The sequence below is a fragment of the Meleagris gallopavo genome, chromosome Z (assembly GCF_000146605.3).
Source record: "Meleagris gallopavo isolate NT-WF06-2002-E0010 breed Aviagen turkey brand Nicholas breeding stock chromosome Z, Turkey_5.1, whole genome shotgun sequence".
Lineage (NCBI taxonomy): Eukaryota > Metazoa > Chordata > Aves > Galliformes > Phasianidae > Meleagris > Meleagris gallopavo.
In genome coordinates, this window is record NC_015041.2 from 40,017,823 (window position 1) to 40,038,298 (window position 20,476).

Sequence of the window (20,476 nt, forward strand, 5' to 3'; positions counted from 1 at the left end):
AAAAGAAAAAAAGAAAAAAGAAGAAGTATTTACTTGAATTCATTTATAGCTACGCAGCTTTAAGAAGAATTCAAGCTAGATCCAGTGGAAAACTGCCATTCCTACGCACGAATTTTGGCAGAACACCCAAGACAATGCTATTTGGATTTTAAGCTCCAGAAGCTCTCAAGCTCCAATGCTGGCAATGCCAGCAGCTGCCCAGCACCCTGATTCCCACATTCCCAGTTGTCCATCACAGCAGCAGTGCTGCCATGACCTGAATCTCGCATCTCTTTGTTACAAACCTATCCACTGAACAACATAACAAGAATTCAAGAGTAAGCTTCATTTCTGCCTGAGCCCCATGGGAAATGCGCATTAGAACAGGGACTCTTCGAGCTCAACTAACTCTTGGCTATGTAATCAATAACAACTCTTACACTATTACTTTTGTTCTGAATGCTCCTTGTGTTTCTTATTTTGCAGGAGAAAAGCTTTCACAGGAAGGGTGGGGATAGCTTCCAGCCTACATCACAGCTAGTCTGGTGCTGACAGGGCTTTCCTAGGAGAGAGACAGGAGATAAGGTTTTTAGAAGCCTCAAGCTGAGAAGGGCAAGGGTTTCCTCTGCAAATACTCCAGCCATTAGGCTAATATATATTTATGACAAGCACAACCACCACCTTCGTCATCCGGACCTGACTTAAGAAAGTAGCAAGTCCTTTCTAAATAGACGTGTGATTGGACTCCAGAGATGATCCCAAACTTCAGATCTGAGGGGAAAGAGGAAATAGGTATTTAAATTGCATGCCTTCGTTCCCTGCATGGGCAGGATTTCTAGAATCTTGGTTTTTTGTAGACCCTCCTGATAGATCTAGAGAGCTTCTTGTTCATGAATAAAGCTGATTTTGACCGTGGGGCTTTCTTCCAATGGCCTGCTTCTCAGAGTGCATTACGGAGAGAGATTATATGTCTTTTGTGGGTGCTCTTTTTCCCACTGCTAGTCTCCACTTCCAGATGGATAAGGAAGTCAGTGTCCAATGTCTCTTTCCATCCATTTATCTAGCTGTCACTGTGCATTTTTTGAAATTACACTATGCAATTCAAGTTGTACATCCCTCTCCACTGGAGCTGAGGTTATGTCATCCTGTAAGTTGCTCATGTGAAATGCTAAGTGTTGCATGAGATACTCAAAAGGCATTTGTAGATGTCTTTTTTTGTTGTTATTGTTGTTTTTAATCTCCTGGATAAGGTTATTTTTTAAAATTCAAAGCCAAAATCAATATCCAGAAAGAATTCCTTATGAATTAAAATTCTCCTTAGAGTGAAGATTGTAACTATTAGTATGGTTCCCAAAATAGTGATCAAACCAAATTATGATCTGATGGACTTCAGTGTATTTAATACAGGTACATACTGATGTTTTCACGTGTACAGCATGAAAATATCAACCAGAACATGTAGGAAATGAAGTAAATTTTGGGAGGAAACTGGAAACTTACTTATTAATAAGATTTTGAGATATTGGCGAATTATATTAAATGAAATCACCCTCAGAAATTTGAGTGTTTTCTGTGGTCAGGGTTGTGTTCCAAATTCAGTATCAAGTTCAGTATTGTATACTCCCTGGCTGATAATTGAAATCAGAGTAATAAAAAGGGAGCTATTCACTTGCTGTCTGACTAGGGCTCCAAATTCTCATAAGATCAGAAGCAAGTACAAAAAGTGAATCTGATCACTTCTATTTTAGGATTCTTTTTGTTTGCATTCAACATACAGATATGGAAAGATATTGTTTTTCAAAAACATGACTCGATTTTGTTGATTGTTGAAAATTAGCTTCATGAATATTTCAGTAAGGAAAAAGCATTCCATCAAGTATTCACTGACTTCATAGACATAATACACAATTGACTTAAAATAACTTATGTTTACAAGGCTGTATTACATGAAAAAAAAGCAACTTGGTTGTCTAAAGCTGGGTATTATTTACTCCAGACATCTAAGGAAAAGATCCAAACCTTTAGAAAGCAGTCAACAGGAAAGATATTGCAAAGAGCAATGCTGAACCACACTGTATATTTTTAAGAGTATTGGGCTAGAGTTAGGTTCAGAACTTCTGAACTAGGTGCCTGTATTTTGCCTCCAGACTTCATTTCTAGCATGTTGGTAGATAATAAAATCAGATATAAAGATGATGGTACTTAACAATTTTGAAAATCAGCATTGTGTGAGTATTACGGATAATGCATAGCCTGTAGGAATGAATATTTCCTTGGGAAATCACAACATTCTGACAGAAAAATTCAGCTACCAGCCACAATTGGTTAGAACAAATATTTTCATTTGACAAACTGTCTAGAAGCCCGCTTAGTAAAAACTGTCATCATATTTATGTTGACTTACTGAACACTAGGTTACAATAATTCTGTTGCATGGATTTGAGTTCATATTTCAAATCTAGGAGGAATATACTTTTCAAATACAAAGTGCTCTCATCATGTTCTTACAGGTATTTTGAAGATGCAGTTAATAAAAGTAATGTATGTTTACTAGGCTTTTCACAAAAGTAAGCAACCATTGAATCTACTGGGTAATAGTTCATACTGTAAAGGAATTGCTGAAAGCCTTTTCATAAAAAGTAACCAACTAACATACAAAATAAAAAAATAAAATAAAATAAAAGCAGAAGCTTAATCCTGTGTATATAGTTTCTCAATAACAAATATATTTTTTCAGAAATTCTGAAATTTCTGAGTGGTAACAATTCATCTTCCGTAAGCATGAACAACATGCTTTACTTATGTACTTGGAGTTTTACCATTTTATCTTCTTACCTTTTTAAGTTTTATGGAAAAGAGAATGTCCAAGAATCATTTTACTTAGTGTGTAAAAAAATACTTATTACATCATAGTAGGTCAGGGTGGATTTCAGAGATCCAAGGAATTCTTGTAAAAGTAGTATTTAGGCTTGTGTTTTTTGAATTAAGTTGCTAAATGTGGATATGGATAACTGAGCAACTCAATCTACATTGGAAGTGTACCTGCCCATGAAGAGTGGTTGGAACTAGTGATCTTTAAGGTCCCTTATGACCTAGACCATTATATGACTAATAGTCTGTAATAATTACATTTTCATTATTTCTTGTTACCCCAAATAGTGGCCATCTCAGGAAACCACCCCATATTACAATTTTTTGCTATTTTTTAGTAAGAGAATTGGCTAAAAAGACATTCCACTGCTACAGATATTTTATACAGGGTGTATGCAGTATGTATATCTTATTGTTTCATGTCTAGGCCTTTTCTCACCTGAATCTGTGCCATCTTAAGTGGATAGCAGAAAATAAAAAGACCTCTGTTGAACATAAAATCCACACTCTCAGGATAAAATAATATAGCCTAAAACCAAAAATGATTTTCTAAGACACTTCTTCTAGGACAATATTAAGCTATAGACAAATATCAGTTCTTGGTTAGATGATGTTATATTAATATTCTATGTCAAATTTGTGTAATGCTTACAAAGATACTAAAAATGAAGGCCTACTATTCAGTTAATAAAATTTCATATATAAAGCATTTGCAGTACTAGCCTTGGCCGAAGGAGATAGATTACACAGTGTTTTTCAGAAGAGTATATAGTTTTCACACACAGTGCTAAGAAGACAAGTTACCTTCACTTGTTTTAGTTTGCTGAAGTTAAAAGTGCCTTCTATATTGAATCTTTGCAGAGACTCACTGTTTAATCACTGGTGTAGCTGCCAATTAATGCATCTTCGTTCTTATACTTCTGACATTACATTTCTGACATTTCTATGACATATAATCATAGAATTTCCCAGGTTGAAAAAGATCTCAAAGATTATCAAGTCCAACCACAACCTAACCATACTAAACTAACTCTAACAACCCTCCACTAAACCACGTCCTTGAGCACCACATCCAAACAGTTTTTAAACACATCCAGAGATGGTGATTCAACCACCACCATGGGGAGCCTATCCCAGGGCTTAACTACCCTTTCTGTACAGAGCTTTTTCCTGATATCCAACCTACACTTACCCTGGCACAACTTGAGGCCGTTTCCCCTCATCCTGTCACCTGTCACCAGTGAGAAGAGACCAACCCCGCTCTCGCCATAAGCACCTTTCAGATATTGGAAGAGAGCAATAAGGTCTCCCCTCAGCCTCCTCTTCCCCAGACTAAACAGCCCCAGCTCCTTCAGTCACTCCTCGTAGAGCATATTCTCCAAGTCCTTCACCAGCCTTGTTGCCCTTCTTTTGACCTGCTCCAGCTCCTTAATGTCCTTTCTGTACTAATGTGCCCAAAACTGAACACAGAACTTGAGGCCTCACCAGTGCTGAGTGCAGGGGCTCCTGCTCACCACACCATTCCTGATACAAGCCAGGATGCCATTGGCCTTCTTGGCCACCTGGGCACACTGCTGGCTCATGTTCAGCTGACTGTCCATCAGAACACCAAGGTCCCCTTCTGTCAGGCAGCTTTCCAGCCACACAACTGGTTGCCAACTGGATTTAATTCCATTGACCACAGTTCTTTGGGCCCCACTGTCCACCATTTCACCCAGCGGAGCATACACCCATCCAAACCATGAGCAGTCAGCTTCTCTACAATGACACTGTGCGGGAAAGTGTCAAAAGCTTTACTGTAGTCCAGGCAGATCACATCAACAGCCTTACCTTCATCCACTAAGTTGGTAACTTTGTCATAGGACTAAATTGGATTTGTCAAACAGGATCTACAATTCATAAACCCATGCTGTCTGACTGGGCCTGATCCCTGGTTGACTTTCAATTGATTAGTAATGGCTTCTGAGATTATCTGTTCCATGACCTTCCTTGGCACCAAGGTGAGACTGATAGGTTTGTAGATACCAGGATCATCTTTCTGGCCATTTCTGAAGATCGGTATCACACTTGCCAGTCTCCAGTCCACCGGGACATTCCCAGTTAGCCAGGGCTGTCGAAGGATGATGGAGAGTGGTTTGGCAACCACATCCATTAACTCCCTCAGCACTCTAGGGTGCAATCCATCTGGCCCCATGCACTTGTGAGTGTCTAGCTTTCAGAGCAGGTCCAAAACCATGTCATCATGGATAATGCTGGGCCTATTCTGTTCCCCACCCGTCTCTTCCAGCACAAGGGCCTGTGTGCCCAGGGAACAACTATCTTACTATTAAAGACTGAGCCAAATAAGGCACTGACAAGGGGAAATGGTCTTAAGTTGCACCAGGGTAAGTTTAGGTTGGATATCAGAATAAAATTCTTTACAGAAAGGGTTGTTAAGCACTGGAATAGGCTCCGCAGGGAGGTGGTTCAATCACCATCCCTGGATGTGTTTAAAAACCATTTGGACGCTGTGCTCAGGGACATGATTTGGCAGAGGATTGTTAGGGTAGTATGGTTAGGCTGTGGTTGGATTTGATGATCTTATAGGTCTTTTCCAACCTGAACAATTCTATGATTCTACGAAGTACCTCAGCCTTATCCTGATCCTTGGTCATCGTGTTCCCCTCTGCGTCCAACAAGGTATCAAGATTCTCTCTAGCCTTCCTCTTGCTGTTAATATTTCTAGAAATATTTATTGTTGTCTTTCACCTTAGTGATCAAGTTCAGTTGAGCTTCGGCCTTACTAATTTTCTCCCTGCAAAGCTTTACTGCATGTTTGTAATCCTCACCAGTTGCTTGCCCCCTCTCCATAAGAACGTAAACTTTCCTTTTATTCCTGAATTCCAGCCAAAGCTCTCTATTCAGCCAGACCAGTCTCCTTCCCTATCAGCTCATCTCTCATGACTTGGGGATGGTCAGCTCTTGCACCTTTAAAATTACTTCCTTCAAGTATTCCCAGCCTTCCTGGGCTCCCAAGCCCTCTAGAACTACCTCCCAAGGGAGTCTCTCAACTATGGTCTGAAAGAGACCAAAGTGTGCCCTCCAGAAGTCCAAGGTGGCAGTTCTGCTTTAACAGGGATTAAAAAATGTATAATTTCATGATCACTTTGCCACAGACATCCTCCAACATTTACATCCCCAATAAGATCTTCTCTGTTAAGAAGCCGCAGGTCCAGGATTTTGCTTCCTCTTGTTTGCTCCCTCACCATCTCTGTCAGGAAGTTATCCCCCATACACTCCAAGGAACCTCCAAGACTGTCCTCTTTCTGCTGTATTATAAATCCAGCAGATGTTTGGGAAGTTGAAGTCCCCTGAGAGAACAAAGGGTAGAGACCATGAGACCTCACCCAACTGTCTATTAAAGTATCTTACCCACCTCTTTATCCTGGTTGGGTGGCCTGTAGCAGACTCCCAGAATAATGTCAGTCTTATTGGCCTTCCTTTTGATTCTGACCCATAAGCTCTTAACTCTATCATCAACATCATTACTTTCCAGACATTCACATTTTTTCTTAACAGAGGGCCACACCACCGCCCTTCCTGCCTTTTTGAAAAGTTGGTAGTCACAGCACTCCAGCCGCTTGGGTCATCCCACCACACTGCCATGATGGTGATTATATCATAGTTTTCCATCTGCACAATGGCCTCCAGCCTTCTTTTTAATGAAGGCAGAAGATTCAAGAGATTCAGAAAACCCTGAATGTATAGGACTGATGTAGGTATGCGTACATCCACCTTTAATCTTTGTACCTACAAAAATATAGGTGCTGGTGGAACATGAGAATATATTGTGTTTTTTTCTAATAAAATTTAGGCAGATATAACAGAGGAGCTGACTCTCATAACAGACAGTATTGATTAACCACCAGCTGATATTACTAGGAAAAAAACAGTTATTCAGCATTCGCTTTTAAAACTTTCAATGAAGACATTTATATTATTGTCACAGGCAAGATTCAGGACTAGCCAAACTTATCTAGCATGATTAGTTCCTATGTTTGCATCAAAAATAAGTAATTCATACTGATAATTCTCTAGAGTTTCCATTTTGCATGCATGATTTTCTCTAATATTCCTAAATGAAGGCATACTTTACAGTCATTTTTCAGCTTTCTAAAAAATTGTTTGCATGGGAAAGATTCCACTCTCAGCATGTTTTTATGTTTTCTCAGCTAATCACTAAGCTTAAAAGAGCTTTTATAACCTAACAGGATGTGATACCACTTTATATCCAACTTAGGTAAAGCCCATTTTATGCTCCAACAAACCCTCAGACTTCCAATGGAGTGATTAGTAGATCAGCCAAAGATACCCTTTTCTTAGAGGCTGACTCAGTAGCGCAGAGCCATTTGATTCTCCAGTTCCTCTGCTCATGAGTAATACTAAGTGCCACCTGAAAGCTGGAGGCCAGGGTCTCACTGTGTTCTTTCCCTTCCCCCACTCAGTGCGGCTCTTCCTCGATGCCACATGCTGAAGAAGAGCAGGCTGACAATGGGTGCAGATGATGAGCGCTTTCATGAGTAGGCCAGCTACACCACACTTGCCTCAGATGAGATTCATCTAGACAAACTGTAGTCAGGAGTCTGGCTTTGTATGTACCACCCATGCTCTACTTTCAGTCCATGCCTACTACTCTGAATTCTGGCCATAGAAGTAGTTAACTTCAGTATAAGATCTGTCATCAGCTGCAGAACTAGAGAAAGAACACCTGCTAACACGCGTTGGACTGACGCAATGAATGTAATAAAAAACCATGTTGTTATTAGTTCTGGTTTTCAACAAAAGACAAATTATTTATTTGTTTCTTCAAATGAAGCATAACACTAAGGTATAAAGGGTGTATAAATAACATCTGATTGTGCTCCTAAGCTCCATGCTATAACTTTCTTGCAATGACATCCTTCAACAAATTAACTACATCATTACTGTTAAGTATTAATTGCACAAAACAGATACACAAAATATATAATGAGCTAGAAGGAGGACAACATTCTTCCATAATGACAAACAACTGTAACAAGAAATGGAAAAAAACAAGATTTAGGCTTACACAGATGGCAACACTGAGAGTTTTAAGTCCTCTCTTTGAACACATTACATGTGATAAATAATATGCAAAATACTTAAAGAATTTTGTTGTTGCTTACAGAAGATACTTAGCAAGCAAAGAGCCAGTAGCAACCACTGCCTCATGTTTCATATCCCCATCATTCAATGCAAATTTTTACATTTCATGCAGTAATCCTGAGCTTATTTTCAGTAACATTGAAATGTCATCTATGTTAATTACCAAATACATACAGAGCCCAACTACGGGGTCTATTGTATTATTAAGGCATGAAAAAAGAATAACAGTTTATCAGCTCTGAATGCCACAAATACAGCACAGCAGTTAGAAGGCTCAAAAAAACTCAAAAAGTATCAGTGATGTCTGTGACAAGGTTCACCCAGAACATGACTGTGAATCATCAGCATCTTAAAAGATAACAGCATCAAATCCTGGCCTTGCTGACATCAGAGAGTTTTGCCATTGCCTTGACTGCTGGACCAAGCTTCAGAGCTATCAGGAGTAACTCAAGTCTCCTTTTCATATCCCCAAAAAATCGACAAAATTCCTCTCACTCAAGTCAAGTATGAATTTAAAAACCACTACTATTAATTAGTATTTTAAGTGTATGGTAAGATTCTATTATACAGCATGGCAAGTAGTAAAAAGCCTTTTCAGGAAGTGTTTATTTGTTAGTCTGATTTATTGGTACTTTAAAAGAAGGTGGAATTAGCGTGAAAAGCACTTCTGCCAAATTTATGTTGCATTTATAACTTACTTTTAATCTGTAAGTAAAGGCTTTGGAAAGCCAAACACAGGATATATAATGCAATTCTAGTATCCATGGTTCAGTGTTTCTTCTCAAAGATGAAGAACATTAAAGTCATCAAGAGAAGAACTCATCATCTGCATAAACTTTAATATCAGAGTTGTACAGTTCTCCATGTACTGTTTTACATAAGAAATTATTGCAAAATGCCCTGTACTAAGCCAAGGTATTCCAGTTCAATTAAGACATTGAAACTGAAGCCAAATTGGTTGCAAGTTTCATTTAACTCTTGCATTATATCCCACAATGGATCTACAATAGCAAATGATCTTCTAATGATTCTGCTACTGCCTGCCTGCCCCCGTGTAGATATTTGCCTAATAGAGCACAGAGTCCACAGATCCAGAAATCCTATCCTTCACGTGAACATTGTAAAAATGCTCTGTTGTAAAAAGAACCATGGAATGCAAGAGGGACAAAGCTCTGTAAAAGCATCTGTGCATATTCCTTTCCATGCCTGCACTCCCTGCACACACAAACAACCCTCTGACAAAGATGGTGGCATCCAATTTTATTAGTGCAAGGCTTTGAAGAACTTAAAAGATGCACAAATACAATATAGCTAATATCATCTAAAACATCATTATAATATTGAAAAAAACGGTTTGTCACAATAAACCATTCAAAATATTCTCATTTGAGAAAGGAGGTGAAAAAAAAGTTGTTGCTTTTAGAATTAATGTGTTAGATTTCACGTGATTTTTGGTTAATTTACACTAACAAATAATATAAAGAAGGCTAAGGCTATGAACTGTTATGTTTCATTTATAAATATCCACTTCTCCTCTAAAAAAAAAAATTGTTACAGAAAAAAGTGGCCAGAACGTTTACATATGTTGTAAACTGTAATTTGGTTAAGTTAAGCTGTAAAAACCAAACATGTAAGTGAAGTTGAGCACAGTGTAAGAAAAAGCCATTTTTTTAATTAACAACTTATTTACAAGTTTAATCAACTAGAGTAGATGTCCTGTGTTTGTCACCAATATTTTATTTTAACTGGTAACTTACACACTTTATAGTAGAACAACAAAAGAAGTTCACTATATACAGCCTTTGTACAGGCTACTTGACTATACACAAGGCATAGTGATCATGACACAACCTAGTCTTCATTATAATTTGTGCACGAAAAGACACCAATCAGATGTTATGTGAACATTACAGTGAAATGACATCACAGGTCCAGTGAAAATTCAGTATAATACAAAACATTTATCTACTGCAAATGACATCTTTTTAAACAATAAGCCTTTACTCAGTAGTAATTTAACCAGAGTCTGATGCAGAAATTTGTTGTGTAGTTATAAGTCTTTTAAGTGAAGCAACCTCTGCAGACAAGTTTGCTATGCCCTGCTTCAAATACAGGTTCTCAGACTCCGAGACATTGTAGACATTGTCTTTTATTTCAACTCCAGTTTTGCAACCATTCTGAATTTTTACATTGAGTTCTTTTTGATGCCAGAGTTCTGGTTTGAGTGACCAGTCTTGGATGTTTGTCACCTGAACTGAGAAAGGAGTGTGAGAAGAATGCACCAAGTTCTGTGCACCATGTTTTTCAAGCTCAAAATGTCTTTTTGAGGACATATCAATAGGTGATGACAATTTCTGTGTGGCATCATAGTCATTATCCATCGCTTCCACTTTAACTTGCATGGCTTTGGCTTTAATTCGAAGCTTGTGAGGCAAAGCAGAAGAATTCACTTCTGGAACTTTAACTGTTGCATGAACATTTTTATGTTCAACTGGAGAATGGATTGGACCCTTAGGAACCTGCTGCTCATCTTCTCCATCAGATGACTTTCCAACAACTCCATCATCAGTTTCTGAAGTTCTAGGGGAATTACTGGAGGACCTATTAACTTGCAAGAGAGGAGGAGAATGTGAGTACATGTTGAAGGTAGTTCCCATGTAGTTTGGATATATGGATGCTTTGTATGAACCTCTGTCATCTCTTGGCTCTCTCTCTAATTCCATGGGCTCCTGTTTTATAATCTGGAACTTATTTTCAGGACTTCTGCAGTTGCTTTGTATACAGCTTGCTTGAGCATGCTCTACTGATGACATTTCAGACATATCTGACATAGAGCTTTGAGGAGAATGCTTAATGACAGAAATACAACTGCTACCAACTACAGATGGTTCATGTTCATCTACAAATGAGTTAATATTTGGTTTGGAACTTTGATAGTCTTGGAAATACACAGTTGTTGAGCTACTGAGTTTCTGTATCTCTTGGGCATAGGCTGCAGAACTAATTAAACCAAACTTTAGCTTCAACGAAAGTAGCTCCGCCTTCAAAGTGGCATTCTCCTCTCCCAGTGCAATTAGTTTGTTCTCTAAGACAAGGTCATTCAGTCGTCGTTTTTCACGAGATCTTTTGGCAGCTTCATTATTTTTCCGCCTTTTCTCCCAATACATAGCATCTTTCTTTTCATCCGGAATGAATTCTCGCTTTCTCCGACAAGCCGAAGATTTGCTTTTTCCACTACTTGCTTCAGTAAGTAGTATATCTTCATTTGTAGGCAACTCTTCAGACACTTCTGCTAAAGTAGATTTAAGTACCATGATTTTGTCCACGTTGCTACTTGTGTCAACAGGTCCGTGTTCCTTTTTAAGGGTCTGCATTTTTCTCAGCTGCATCAGAAACAATTTGTAGTAGATCTACAGTGAGCAATAGAGCAAGCTATTTCTCCAGTACTTCTCACTCCACAACTTGATAAATACAATAGTTTTAAATCCACACACATTCTTCTGTTTGTTTCATAGTTTCAAACAAAAGGGCCCAGATCCAATTTTTTGGTAGAGCCAACAGGAATCTTCTGGGAAAAAAGAGAACCTGGAAAAAGCAGAGAGGTTGATTACTATTTAGAAACCACTGGTTTGGAGAACGCAAAAGTAACTTTTAAAATAGTAGCACTATGTTTGTTAAACCTGCTGTTGCCTGAAGGAGGATCAATGCTGAAGCAACTAATACTCTGCACTCTACCTAGGTAGCAGATTTGCTTCCAAAGCAAATACAATGTGATCCAAAGAGGAAAAAATAAAATCAATTTAAAAAGTGGGTTTTGATGCTACCATAATGTAATGACAGAACATTTTGCGGTATCACTGACCAACTTAAACCTCTAATACTTAACACTGCAAGACACTAGGCACACTGATGAGCAGCACTGAAAAGTATCCTGTTCTTCTACATTAAAACATCCCTTCTGAAGACAGCTGTGGTGCCTGACTTAGAAATGCTCTGCATGTGAGTTCTTCATGGATTAAAAAATAACTTAAATTGATTTAGAGATACTGGAGTGCTTTCTATTGTCTTAAAATCACAGCACTATCCATTGAGGCTATTAAAGATGTAATGGTTGGTTTTGTACCCTGTAAATAATATGAACAGATATATATACCTAAATACAAATGTTTATTCACATATATGGGGTTTTAACATGCTTTTTTTTTTTTTAATCAATCATACTGACTCAAACAAGTAAACAAACAAAATTTTGACATCTGCCTGTTAAAAAATCTGATGAAGAAAATGCATTGGGTAATTTTTTTTTCTTATCTCTTACAAAAAAAATATTAAAGCCAGTGTTGAAAAATACATTAAAGAATAAACATTAACATAATTTGATAAGTAGTTTTGTTATATCAAAGTAAAGTTTAATACTTCTGAGGCACGCGCATCCTTGAAAAGCGGTGTTTACACTGAAGTGAAAGTTTAGATGTAAAAGTTTTGCCACTAGCAAAGAAAACTAGCTTAACATTTAGCTTAAAACACTCTGATCATTAAAAACGAACTCAGCATTTAAATGACTTCTTTTAAAATTTAGTCCCTCTTAAAGCAAAAAATACTTTATCATTAGATCTTGACCTGAGATACAGCTTCTCACTATCTCATTTTCCAGTCAGTCATGCTCCTGGTAAAATGAATGTAGCATACAAATTGTTTGTATAGCACTTACTATTGCGTCAGCACTGATTCTTGCCTGTACAATAACAGATAAGCAACTTGAAATTAGTATCACTATTTATCAGAAATATTTTTATAATTGCTATTGATACTAATTTCAGTATTATCAGTTTGGAAAGTTACAAAAGAATTAATTAATCCTATTCTGCCAGTTTCTCTTTTCCAGAAAGCAAAGAGAAGTGAATGATGTAATAACAATAAAGCAGGGTCATAAAGACTCAGGTTTCAAGCTGAGTTCTGTTCCATTAAAGCACGACAACTCTTCTGTCACAAAAAAATCAGCACATTTAATAGAACAGCTAAGTACAATTTCCTAAAATCCATAGTTAATTACTGACATGTAAGTATTTGTTTTCAATAATACAGACTTAATGGAAAATAGAGTTAGAAGCCAGCCACATCAAAGTCATTGTCTAACGCTTCAGTGCAAGAGCAGCAACATGAATTTCTGTATTTGTAAAACAAAAAGTAATTACATAGCTAGATCCTGATCCAAACTTTTAACTGGTGTCAAAAGGAAATTTCTGTCAAGTTAAATAGCAGTTGGATCAGGTTTAAAAAAAAAAAAAGCTCCACAATGTAGAAACATCTGTTTTATATAAATATAAAATGTTGCTATTGTTTTATATATATAAATATATATATATATAAACACAAATGTGCTATGTTGTGTAACTTATTCCATATATATACATATATAATGCATGGACATTAGAAAGTAGAAATAAAATAAGACAGGTCACCAGAATTTCTTGTAAAATATTCATATTGTGTAAGGTGGTTTTACAAAACATGGAGAAAAATACTGAGATTTAATTTCATTATCCCACAGCATTGGGAATGCACAGCTACTGATCCATAGTCATACTTAATCATCAGTCTTATTCACCTGCGCTATAAACAACGTACAGACTTCTTTGGAAATGCATCCACCTTCTACAACATAGAAGTATATGCAGTTTAACATATACTGAGTACCTAAGAAATCACCACCTGTCTCTTAATATGAAACTCAATCAACTTTTATCAAGGCTAAAAGTGTTAAAAACTACTACTCTGGAATTTCAAGGTCTTACCAATGCAGGAAACCAACTGAATTTTACAGTACTTGAGAGCCATTATTTTCTATGTATAGAACACAGCTACAAGATACCCTGGAACATCTACACTTAGTTGAAACAGTAACAGTGGCAAGGAAGTACTTATAAAACATAGGGTTTATCCTTATTTCTGGAAGAATGATGCTACACATCTTCTCTTCAATAGAAACGTGTTTTTTTCCCCTTTTATACTCCAATCTTGCACTTCCACTCTGTAGAAATCTTAAACATGACTGTCCTAAGATAAAACCCATGGCTGTGTAGTTCCCAGCTCAAAGTTTATCAAACACTATGATATAGGGAAAATACAAGAACTGAAAGCAATGGATAAAAATAATTAGCAAAAAGTTTGTTGTTATTCCAAATGAATGTAGACTAATGACATAATTTGCCACTAATACAATTCTGTATGTGTATCAGTAAAAATTCAACGACACGTTCAAACAATCTCAATGCTGGCACTGAGCCGCACTTAAAACCTAAAAGCACAGAGTTTGCATCCTTCAATTCACATGGCCTCTATGGTTTGGGCCATTCTAGCAAACAATTTCCTCAATTTAGCACTGATTAACTCCTATTTCGGCCAGTCCCCCTCCCAGATACATTGTTCCTGTCACAAATTGACAGAATGCAGACTGTATGCAAGTTTACACCTATGCATGTATTTACATATATATCTATGCATCAAAACAGTATTTTTTGTGCTCTAGCCAATATTTTTTTCCAGCCAGAGTCCATCAGTAAGGCTGTGAAAGACAGAAGTGTAACCCAGTGACAGTCATACTGACAGCATACATTGCTATTTATGTAGTTCCTTCTAATGCCATTACTTCTGTGAACTAGCAAAACTACTATAAATCTTTATTTAGTGATTTCCACTTTTTACTTGAGCTCTTATATCACAATAACTGGACTTGCTGCTTTACAAGCAGGAGTAAGAGTTCCTGTTTTTTTTTGTTTGTTTGTTTTTGGTTTTTTTAATACCTCTCCATGTAGATCAGACCAATACTAAGTTTGTAAACAAAGTAAATTCCATCTGATGACAATGGCAAAGCACCTTCAATAAAAACTACCATTTCATTTCACTTGCATTTTATTATTCCACTGGAAAAGGCAATACTTATACATGAATTAATGAGCTGCAATTATTCCTCTGACTATATTTCAAATTCCAATATTTTCCCTTAGGATTAATTTTTCAATTGTTTTATTACTCCCTCATAAACTATTATAAAACCAACATTTAACACTGCCTTACATTAGTCACTGTTGATTTTTTTTTTTTTCCACTTGGTTGATGTTAATGACATTGAGAGCCAATTCAACAATGCAATAACACTCAACCCTATTAACTACAGACCCAGTCTTGCTCCCACAGCAATTACACCATTGGCTTGAATAGAAGCAGGATACAATCCCAGTTCCAAGCATTAATGAGATTGTTTTACAGAACTCATAGTACTGAAGCAAAAAATTATGCATATAGAAATCATGAAAAATATTTCTTGAGATCTGCACATAAATTAAGTGATCTGATTGAGTCAAAATAGTACATTAAGGATCTGATCCTAGGGATTTCTGTGTTCACGTTGTAATATCTGAAATATTTCAAAAGGTTGAAGGACAGGTTCACAATCTGGCTTCTCTATGTCGTGTAATGTAATTACGCAAGTCAGTTCTGCTCTTGAGAATGTACACAGATCTCCACACATATATTTAAATTATGTCACAGAGTAACTGCGTGTCACTCTGTGTGGTAACTTATCCGCATTTATCAAAATACTATTCGTATTTATCAAAATAATTCATGTTCTCTCCAAGCATATATTTCAAAACAGATCCCGGAATAAGAAAACTAATTTTATTCTTCTGATAGACTTATCAAGTAAAATTAAATACTATTTCTAACAATTGATTGCTGTCAAACAAACTTCACTTTTGTGTGGCCAAATGCATCCCACAATCCTTCAAGACAGGAAAAAAAAGTTTAAATATAGCTTCATATTTTAAAAAAGAACCACGACTTTATTTCTATCCACTATATGGCAAAGTGCAGAAATACATTAAAAATACATTAAAAGCTCACACTAATAAATGACTGTGCATGCTTTTAGTTGCTGTTTCCCACATTTTGCATAGGTCTTGTGAGCTATTCTTCTGTCATTCTGTCACAGGTTATTTATTTTGAAAACATGTCTACATATCAGAAAAGCTAGTGTAGAACCCACTCACAAGTAGCAAAATGCCAGATTGTACTCTAAACTTTGAAAAACTGAAGAACACACTTCATACTGTCATCTCCCAAATGTTTTAGAAACATTTGCTAACTATCTAAAGACTTCTACATGGTACAAGAAAGATAATCATCCACATTGCTCACACAGGAGACAAAGTGTGTTTGTAAGTTTTAGTAGCGAATACATATTTTAACACCGCTTAAACACTTTGGAACCACTCAACCTCTACTGTGAGCCACTCTACAACTACTGGTTTTCCCAGACAAAAACTAAGCCACAGGTTTCTCTACATCTGTCAGGCTTAGAATAATTTGGAAATACTCTCCAGCTGAAGACACAACCCCCAAATCCAATTCCAATCTCCAGTGATATTGTTCAACACACCTTGTCTTGTCTGTAAGATTATGTTCCTATTTAAGAAAAGCTTTAATGCTGCCTCCACTGGAATAGTGAGTGATCCTGTCCCTAGGATGAGTTATTGGGCAAGAAGGTCCAGGCAGTTTAGAACAAATTAAGTTCAAGCTCTCTAAAAAAATAGAAAATGCAATTTATGCTGTAACGGACAAGTTACCCAACATCACAGAAGGGAAAAGCATTAGCAATATGGATGTTATCACCAATTATTGCTATTACATAGTTACATTCATATAGACCACGAATCCATTACAACAGCAAGGAGCAATACAGGACTACTGCTCCTGCACAGAGCTCCCTTTTCTTAGAACTTCATGGACATCTTAAGAGCTTACGGTTCCAGGATCAACATGTAATTAGGTCAGTGGAGCACTGATGATGATAGCTTTGTACAAGATGACCTATTTTTGCTAAAATGTTGATTTGCTCATTGAAAGTAATGGTACATGTCTAAATAACGTAATCCATGGAAACATCAAGAATCATTCTTTTATTATGACATTTTTCAATCACATCTTTAAAAAATGACTAAGCTCATAATATAATCAAAAACAGTACTGCATTTTTGTATTACCCACCTCCAATCTGCACCCATAAATTCATTGTCATACGTAATTTTTCACAAGAGATTTTTTTGTTTTACAATAGCTATTTAAGCTGCTGTTTATCTTAATAATTACAAACTCATTCATTCAGATAGAGCTTGCTTCGCAAAGGTAAATCACACAAATTGTGCAAATAAAATAAACTATTTTGGAGGGACAAATCATATGTTAAAAGGTAGCAGTTTGTCAGAAAGGTCAATCAAGGTTAATAGGTGCAATACTGATTCACATATTCTTAGGAAGACTGTATGATTGTACCAGACCTGCTTAACTTTTTTTCCCCGAACTAGCTGCCCTTGTTTAAGCAGGGATAGGGTGTGGGGAACAACTTCTAAGAATGCTACTCAGTGTCAGGAGAAAAATTAAAACTGAGAAATGCATGTACTACTCATGTAAATATTTAATTATACTTACATACTATATGGTGTATATATGTGTATATAAATCATGTCACTTTATTTAACTATCACAGAATCACAGAATTGTAGGGGTTGGAAGGGACCTCTAGAAATCGAGACCAACCCCCCTGCCAAAGCAGGTTCCCTACACCAGGTCGCACAGGTAGGCGTCCAGGCGAGACTTGAATATCTCCAGAGAAGGAGACTCCACAACCCCCCTGGGCAGCCTGTTCCATTACTATCATATTACTTCCCAAAATTTCACTAGAATCCCAATAGAAACAGCAGGAATTGATGTAACAGTACATTTCTCCTCATTTCAACAGCAATGTGATGTAGGAAAAACTACACTGCGCAAAGCAATCACTTAACAGTAACAGTGCTCTGGGAATAAGAACTATGTTCCCCTAATTAAGGACCATTAAAAAATATAAAATCACTTGTTAATTATTCTGGTAATAAATGGCTCTTTTCAATTGAACTGTGTTCTTAAAATGCCAAGCATGGGTCAGACCTTTGGCTGACCTAAATTTATTATAGTGCTACTTAAAAGCAGCAGAATTATGTCAATTAATCCCAGCAGGTACTCTAAACATGTATCATGCTATATAACTGAAGTGCAAACATGAAATAAACACAATCTGTAAAACACCGACTACCACTTACTGCAAACGAAACAGAAATAGCAACCTTCAGAGCTCCAATGCCACAAGACAGGCCAGATTTGAAGAGCACCACCACATGCACCGAGCTCTTTTTAGTTATGCACCACTCCCTAGAGAAGTTCTTGCTGCACTGACACATGCTTCACTGCAGTTAACCTATCTCTGTGGTAAAAACTGGTAAAACTGGTAACTATTCAAGTATATTAGGAGAAAATTGAAAATTACACCAAGATAGAACAACTCAAAAAATGAAAAAAGTTCTTAAATGAGCCTTTCTATAGGACAGGTTTGTGTGTTATCTGTTACCAGATTCAGCATCAAAATATGAAATTAAATTCTACAGTTGAATAAGGAAAAAAGAAAACAACAGGATTTCTAAGGAGGGCAATCATAATTCACTTCAGCTCTACCTCTCAATATAAGAAGTTTTTAAGAATGTTGCTTCCATCACATTTTGAATCAAGCCCAAGTATATCCTTGGTTATGCAATCCTATTTTTGACAGTCATGCTTGTTATTGGTATTAGATAGTTACACACCCTAATTTAAATTTTTTTTTTCCTCCATACGCTGTAAAATACTGTAACTGAAATCATCTGACATTTTGTCTCAGAGCAAACTGTAGCAATTGGCCATCTATTTGCATATTTTTTATATTACGTATCCTAAGCACATTTGTATCTCATAACTGGCTGTAATGATCATGGCAAGGTCACCTAGAAGAGTCAATTAAGCTGATGAGTCAGATACATTGCTTAACAGTGTGTAATAAGACACAAACAGAGAATTTTATTGTTCAGGTTATTGCATCATAGTGATGTTATAACAGGAAGATTACTGTCTGGAAAAAAAACCTATTGCATAAACATAGTTTGCATAACTATCTGCTAAAATAAGTCAATTTAAAATGAGCTAAAGGTTTATTTCTGATTTTTATTTCACGATAAAGATTTAGGAAAAAAAAAAAGAAAAACAACCAGCATGGTACTGGTATCTTTTGCAGGCTGTGCACTACTTGCATTGCCATACACAATGTCTGTACACTTAACAAACTTCTGCTCAAGCATAAGAAACATCATTCTTCCTTAGGAAAAGGTTAGGTGTGGAGAGTTAAGTAAGTTCATATTGCTTATGGGAAGGTTCTAAGGTTTTTGACACTTTCCATATCTGTTCTTTTTACCAAAAAAAATAAAAAATAAAAAATACTACAACAACAACAGCAGCAGCAGAAACATGAAGCTCCAAAGTCAAACCCTCAAAGCTGGAATAGATAAGGATAAATAAGAGTCCCCTACAGATTGAGTCAAAAATAGAAATAAAAATGGAAAGGTAGAGCGTTGTAAAGAGGTTTAGCACTTCAAAAACTCTCATGTTATAGACATATTTATGTGACGAAGTGTTATCTTTTAGTGCCAGTGATATTGAGGATCTTTTATTCAGTAATCCTTAAGCTTGTTGGCTTAAACTGGGTTGGTAGGTCACAGCTCAAAACCTTAGTCATTCACATTTCTTATCAAAGTCAACATTTTGATTGAACAAGGAGTGTAAAAGTGATGTTTTGTTTTAAACTGGCCCCTGAACAGCACTGTTTTAAACTGCCCCCTGAATTGAATTAATTACCGAGGAGGGCAAAAATGACTCAAAGTAGGTTACGCACACAGGAGCGAGCACAATGCAGCTGAGAACAAGCATTCAACTCAAAAAAAAAAAACAAGGAAAAAAATCAGACTGCTTGTTGCTCTTAACAGAACTGCAGGGGTTTGCCATCAGAGCTGAACTTGACCCCCACAACCAAGCAGCAAGCGACAGAAAAGTTTGCATGTTATTGACACTACTGCACTTACTGAATACTTTTGAATACTTCACTGTTGCTATCTACAGCAATTACTATGAAACACAGTGCAAGTGTTTGCAGTGCTAACATTACCTTTAGAGGTCCTGGTCACGAAGAGTGATTCTAGTTCTCTCTGGTTGGAGGATCTTTACGGACACACATAAAAAAACTGCCAAACGCTTAAGGCAGCGCTCGCAGGATTGCTCCCGGAAAGCACGAAGCACGGCCTGACCCCAGAGCAGCGCTGTGCCACGGAGTACCGAAGTGACTTGGCAAAACAGCACCATTGGGCAATAGCCATTTTTGACTCGCTTGTTACGTAAGGAGAACGCCGAAAACATGGGGATGGCGATGGGGCTGTGTCTCGCCCGCAGGCACTATGCACCGCTGAGCACGGGCCCTTTGTCTGCCGCCGCAGCCCGGACACAACGAGCTCCGGGCCGTGCCGCCCGGCGCTTTCGGAGCCACGCTGCGAGACGCGGCGGCCAC

General features: G+C 37.2%; 2 protein-coding genes across 2 annotated transcripts in view; both read right to left on the reverse strand.

Moving 5' to 3' along the window:
- AUH (AU RNA binding methylglutaconyl-CoA hydratase) overlaps positions 1-5,044 on the reverse strand; it is a 124,169-nt gene extending 119,125 nt beyond the window's left edge. The window contains exon 1 of the mRNA XM_031557419.1: positions 4,769-5,044. Coding sequence (XP_031413279.1) covers positions 4,769-5,044 — 276 coding nt within the window. The remainder of the gene's footprint in view (positions 1-4,768) is intronic.
- Positions 5,045-7,655: 2,611 nt separating this feature from the next.
- Positions 7,656-20,444, reverse strand: NFIL3 (nuclear factor, interleukin 3 regulated). Its single transcript, XM_010725859.3, has 2 exons — positions 20,081-20,444; positions 7,656-11,601 (listed from the first exon to the last, which is right to left on the reverse strand). Exon 2 carries the CDS (start codon positions 11,403-11,405, stop codon positions 10,032-10,034), a length of 1,374 nt encoding a protein of 457 aa, XP_010724161.1. The 5' UTR covers positions 11,406-11,601; positions 20,081-20,444; the 3' UTR covers positions 7,656-10,031.
- Between the last annotated feature and the right edge of the window lie 32 nt (positions 20,445-20,476).

Bases quoted from the DNA above. Each gene is read 5' to 3' on its own strand.
- NFIL3 (XM_010725859.3), bottom strand. From the start codon at position 11,405: ATGCAGCTGAGAAAAATGCAGACCCTTAAAAAGGAACACGGACCTGTT.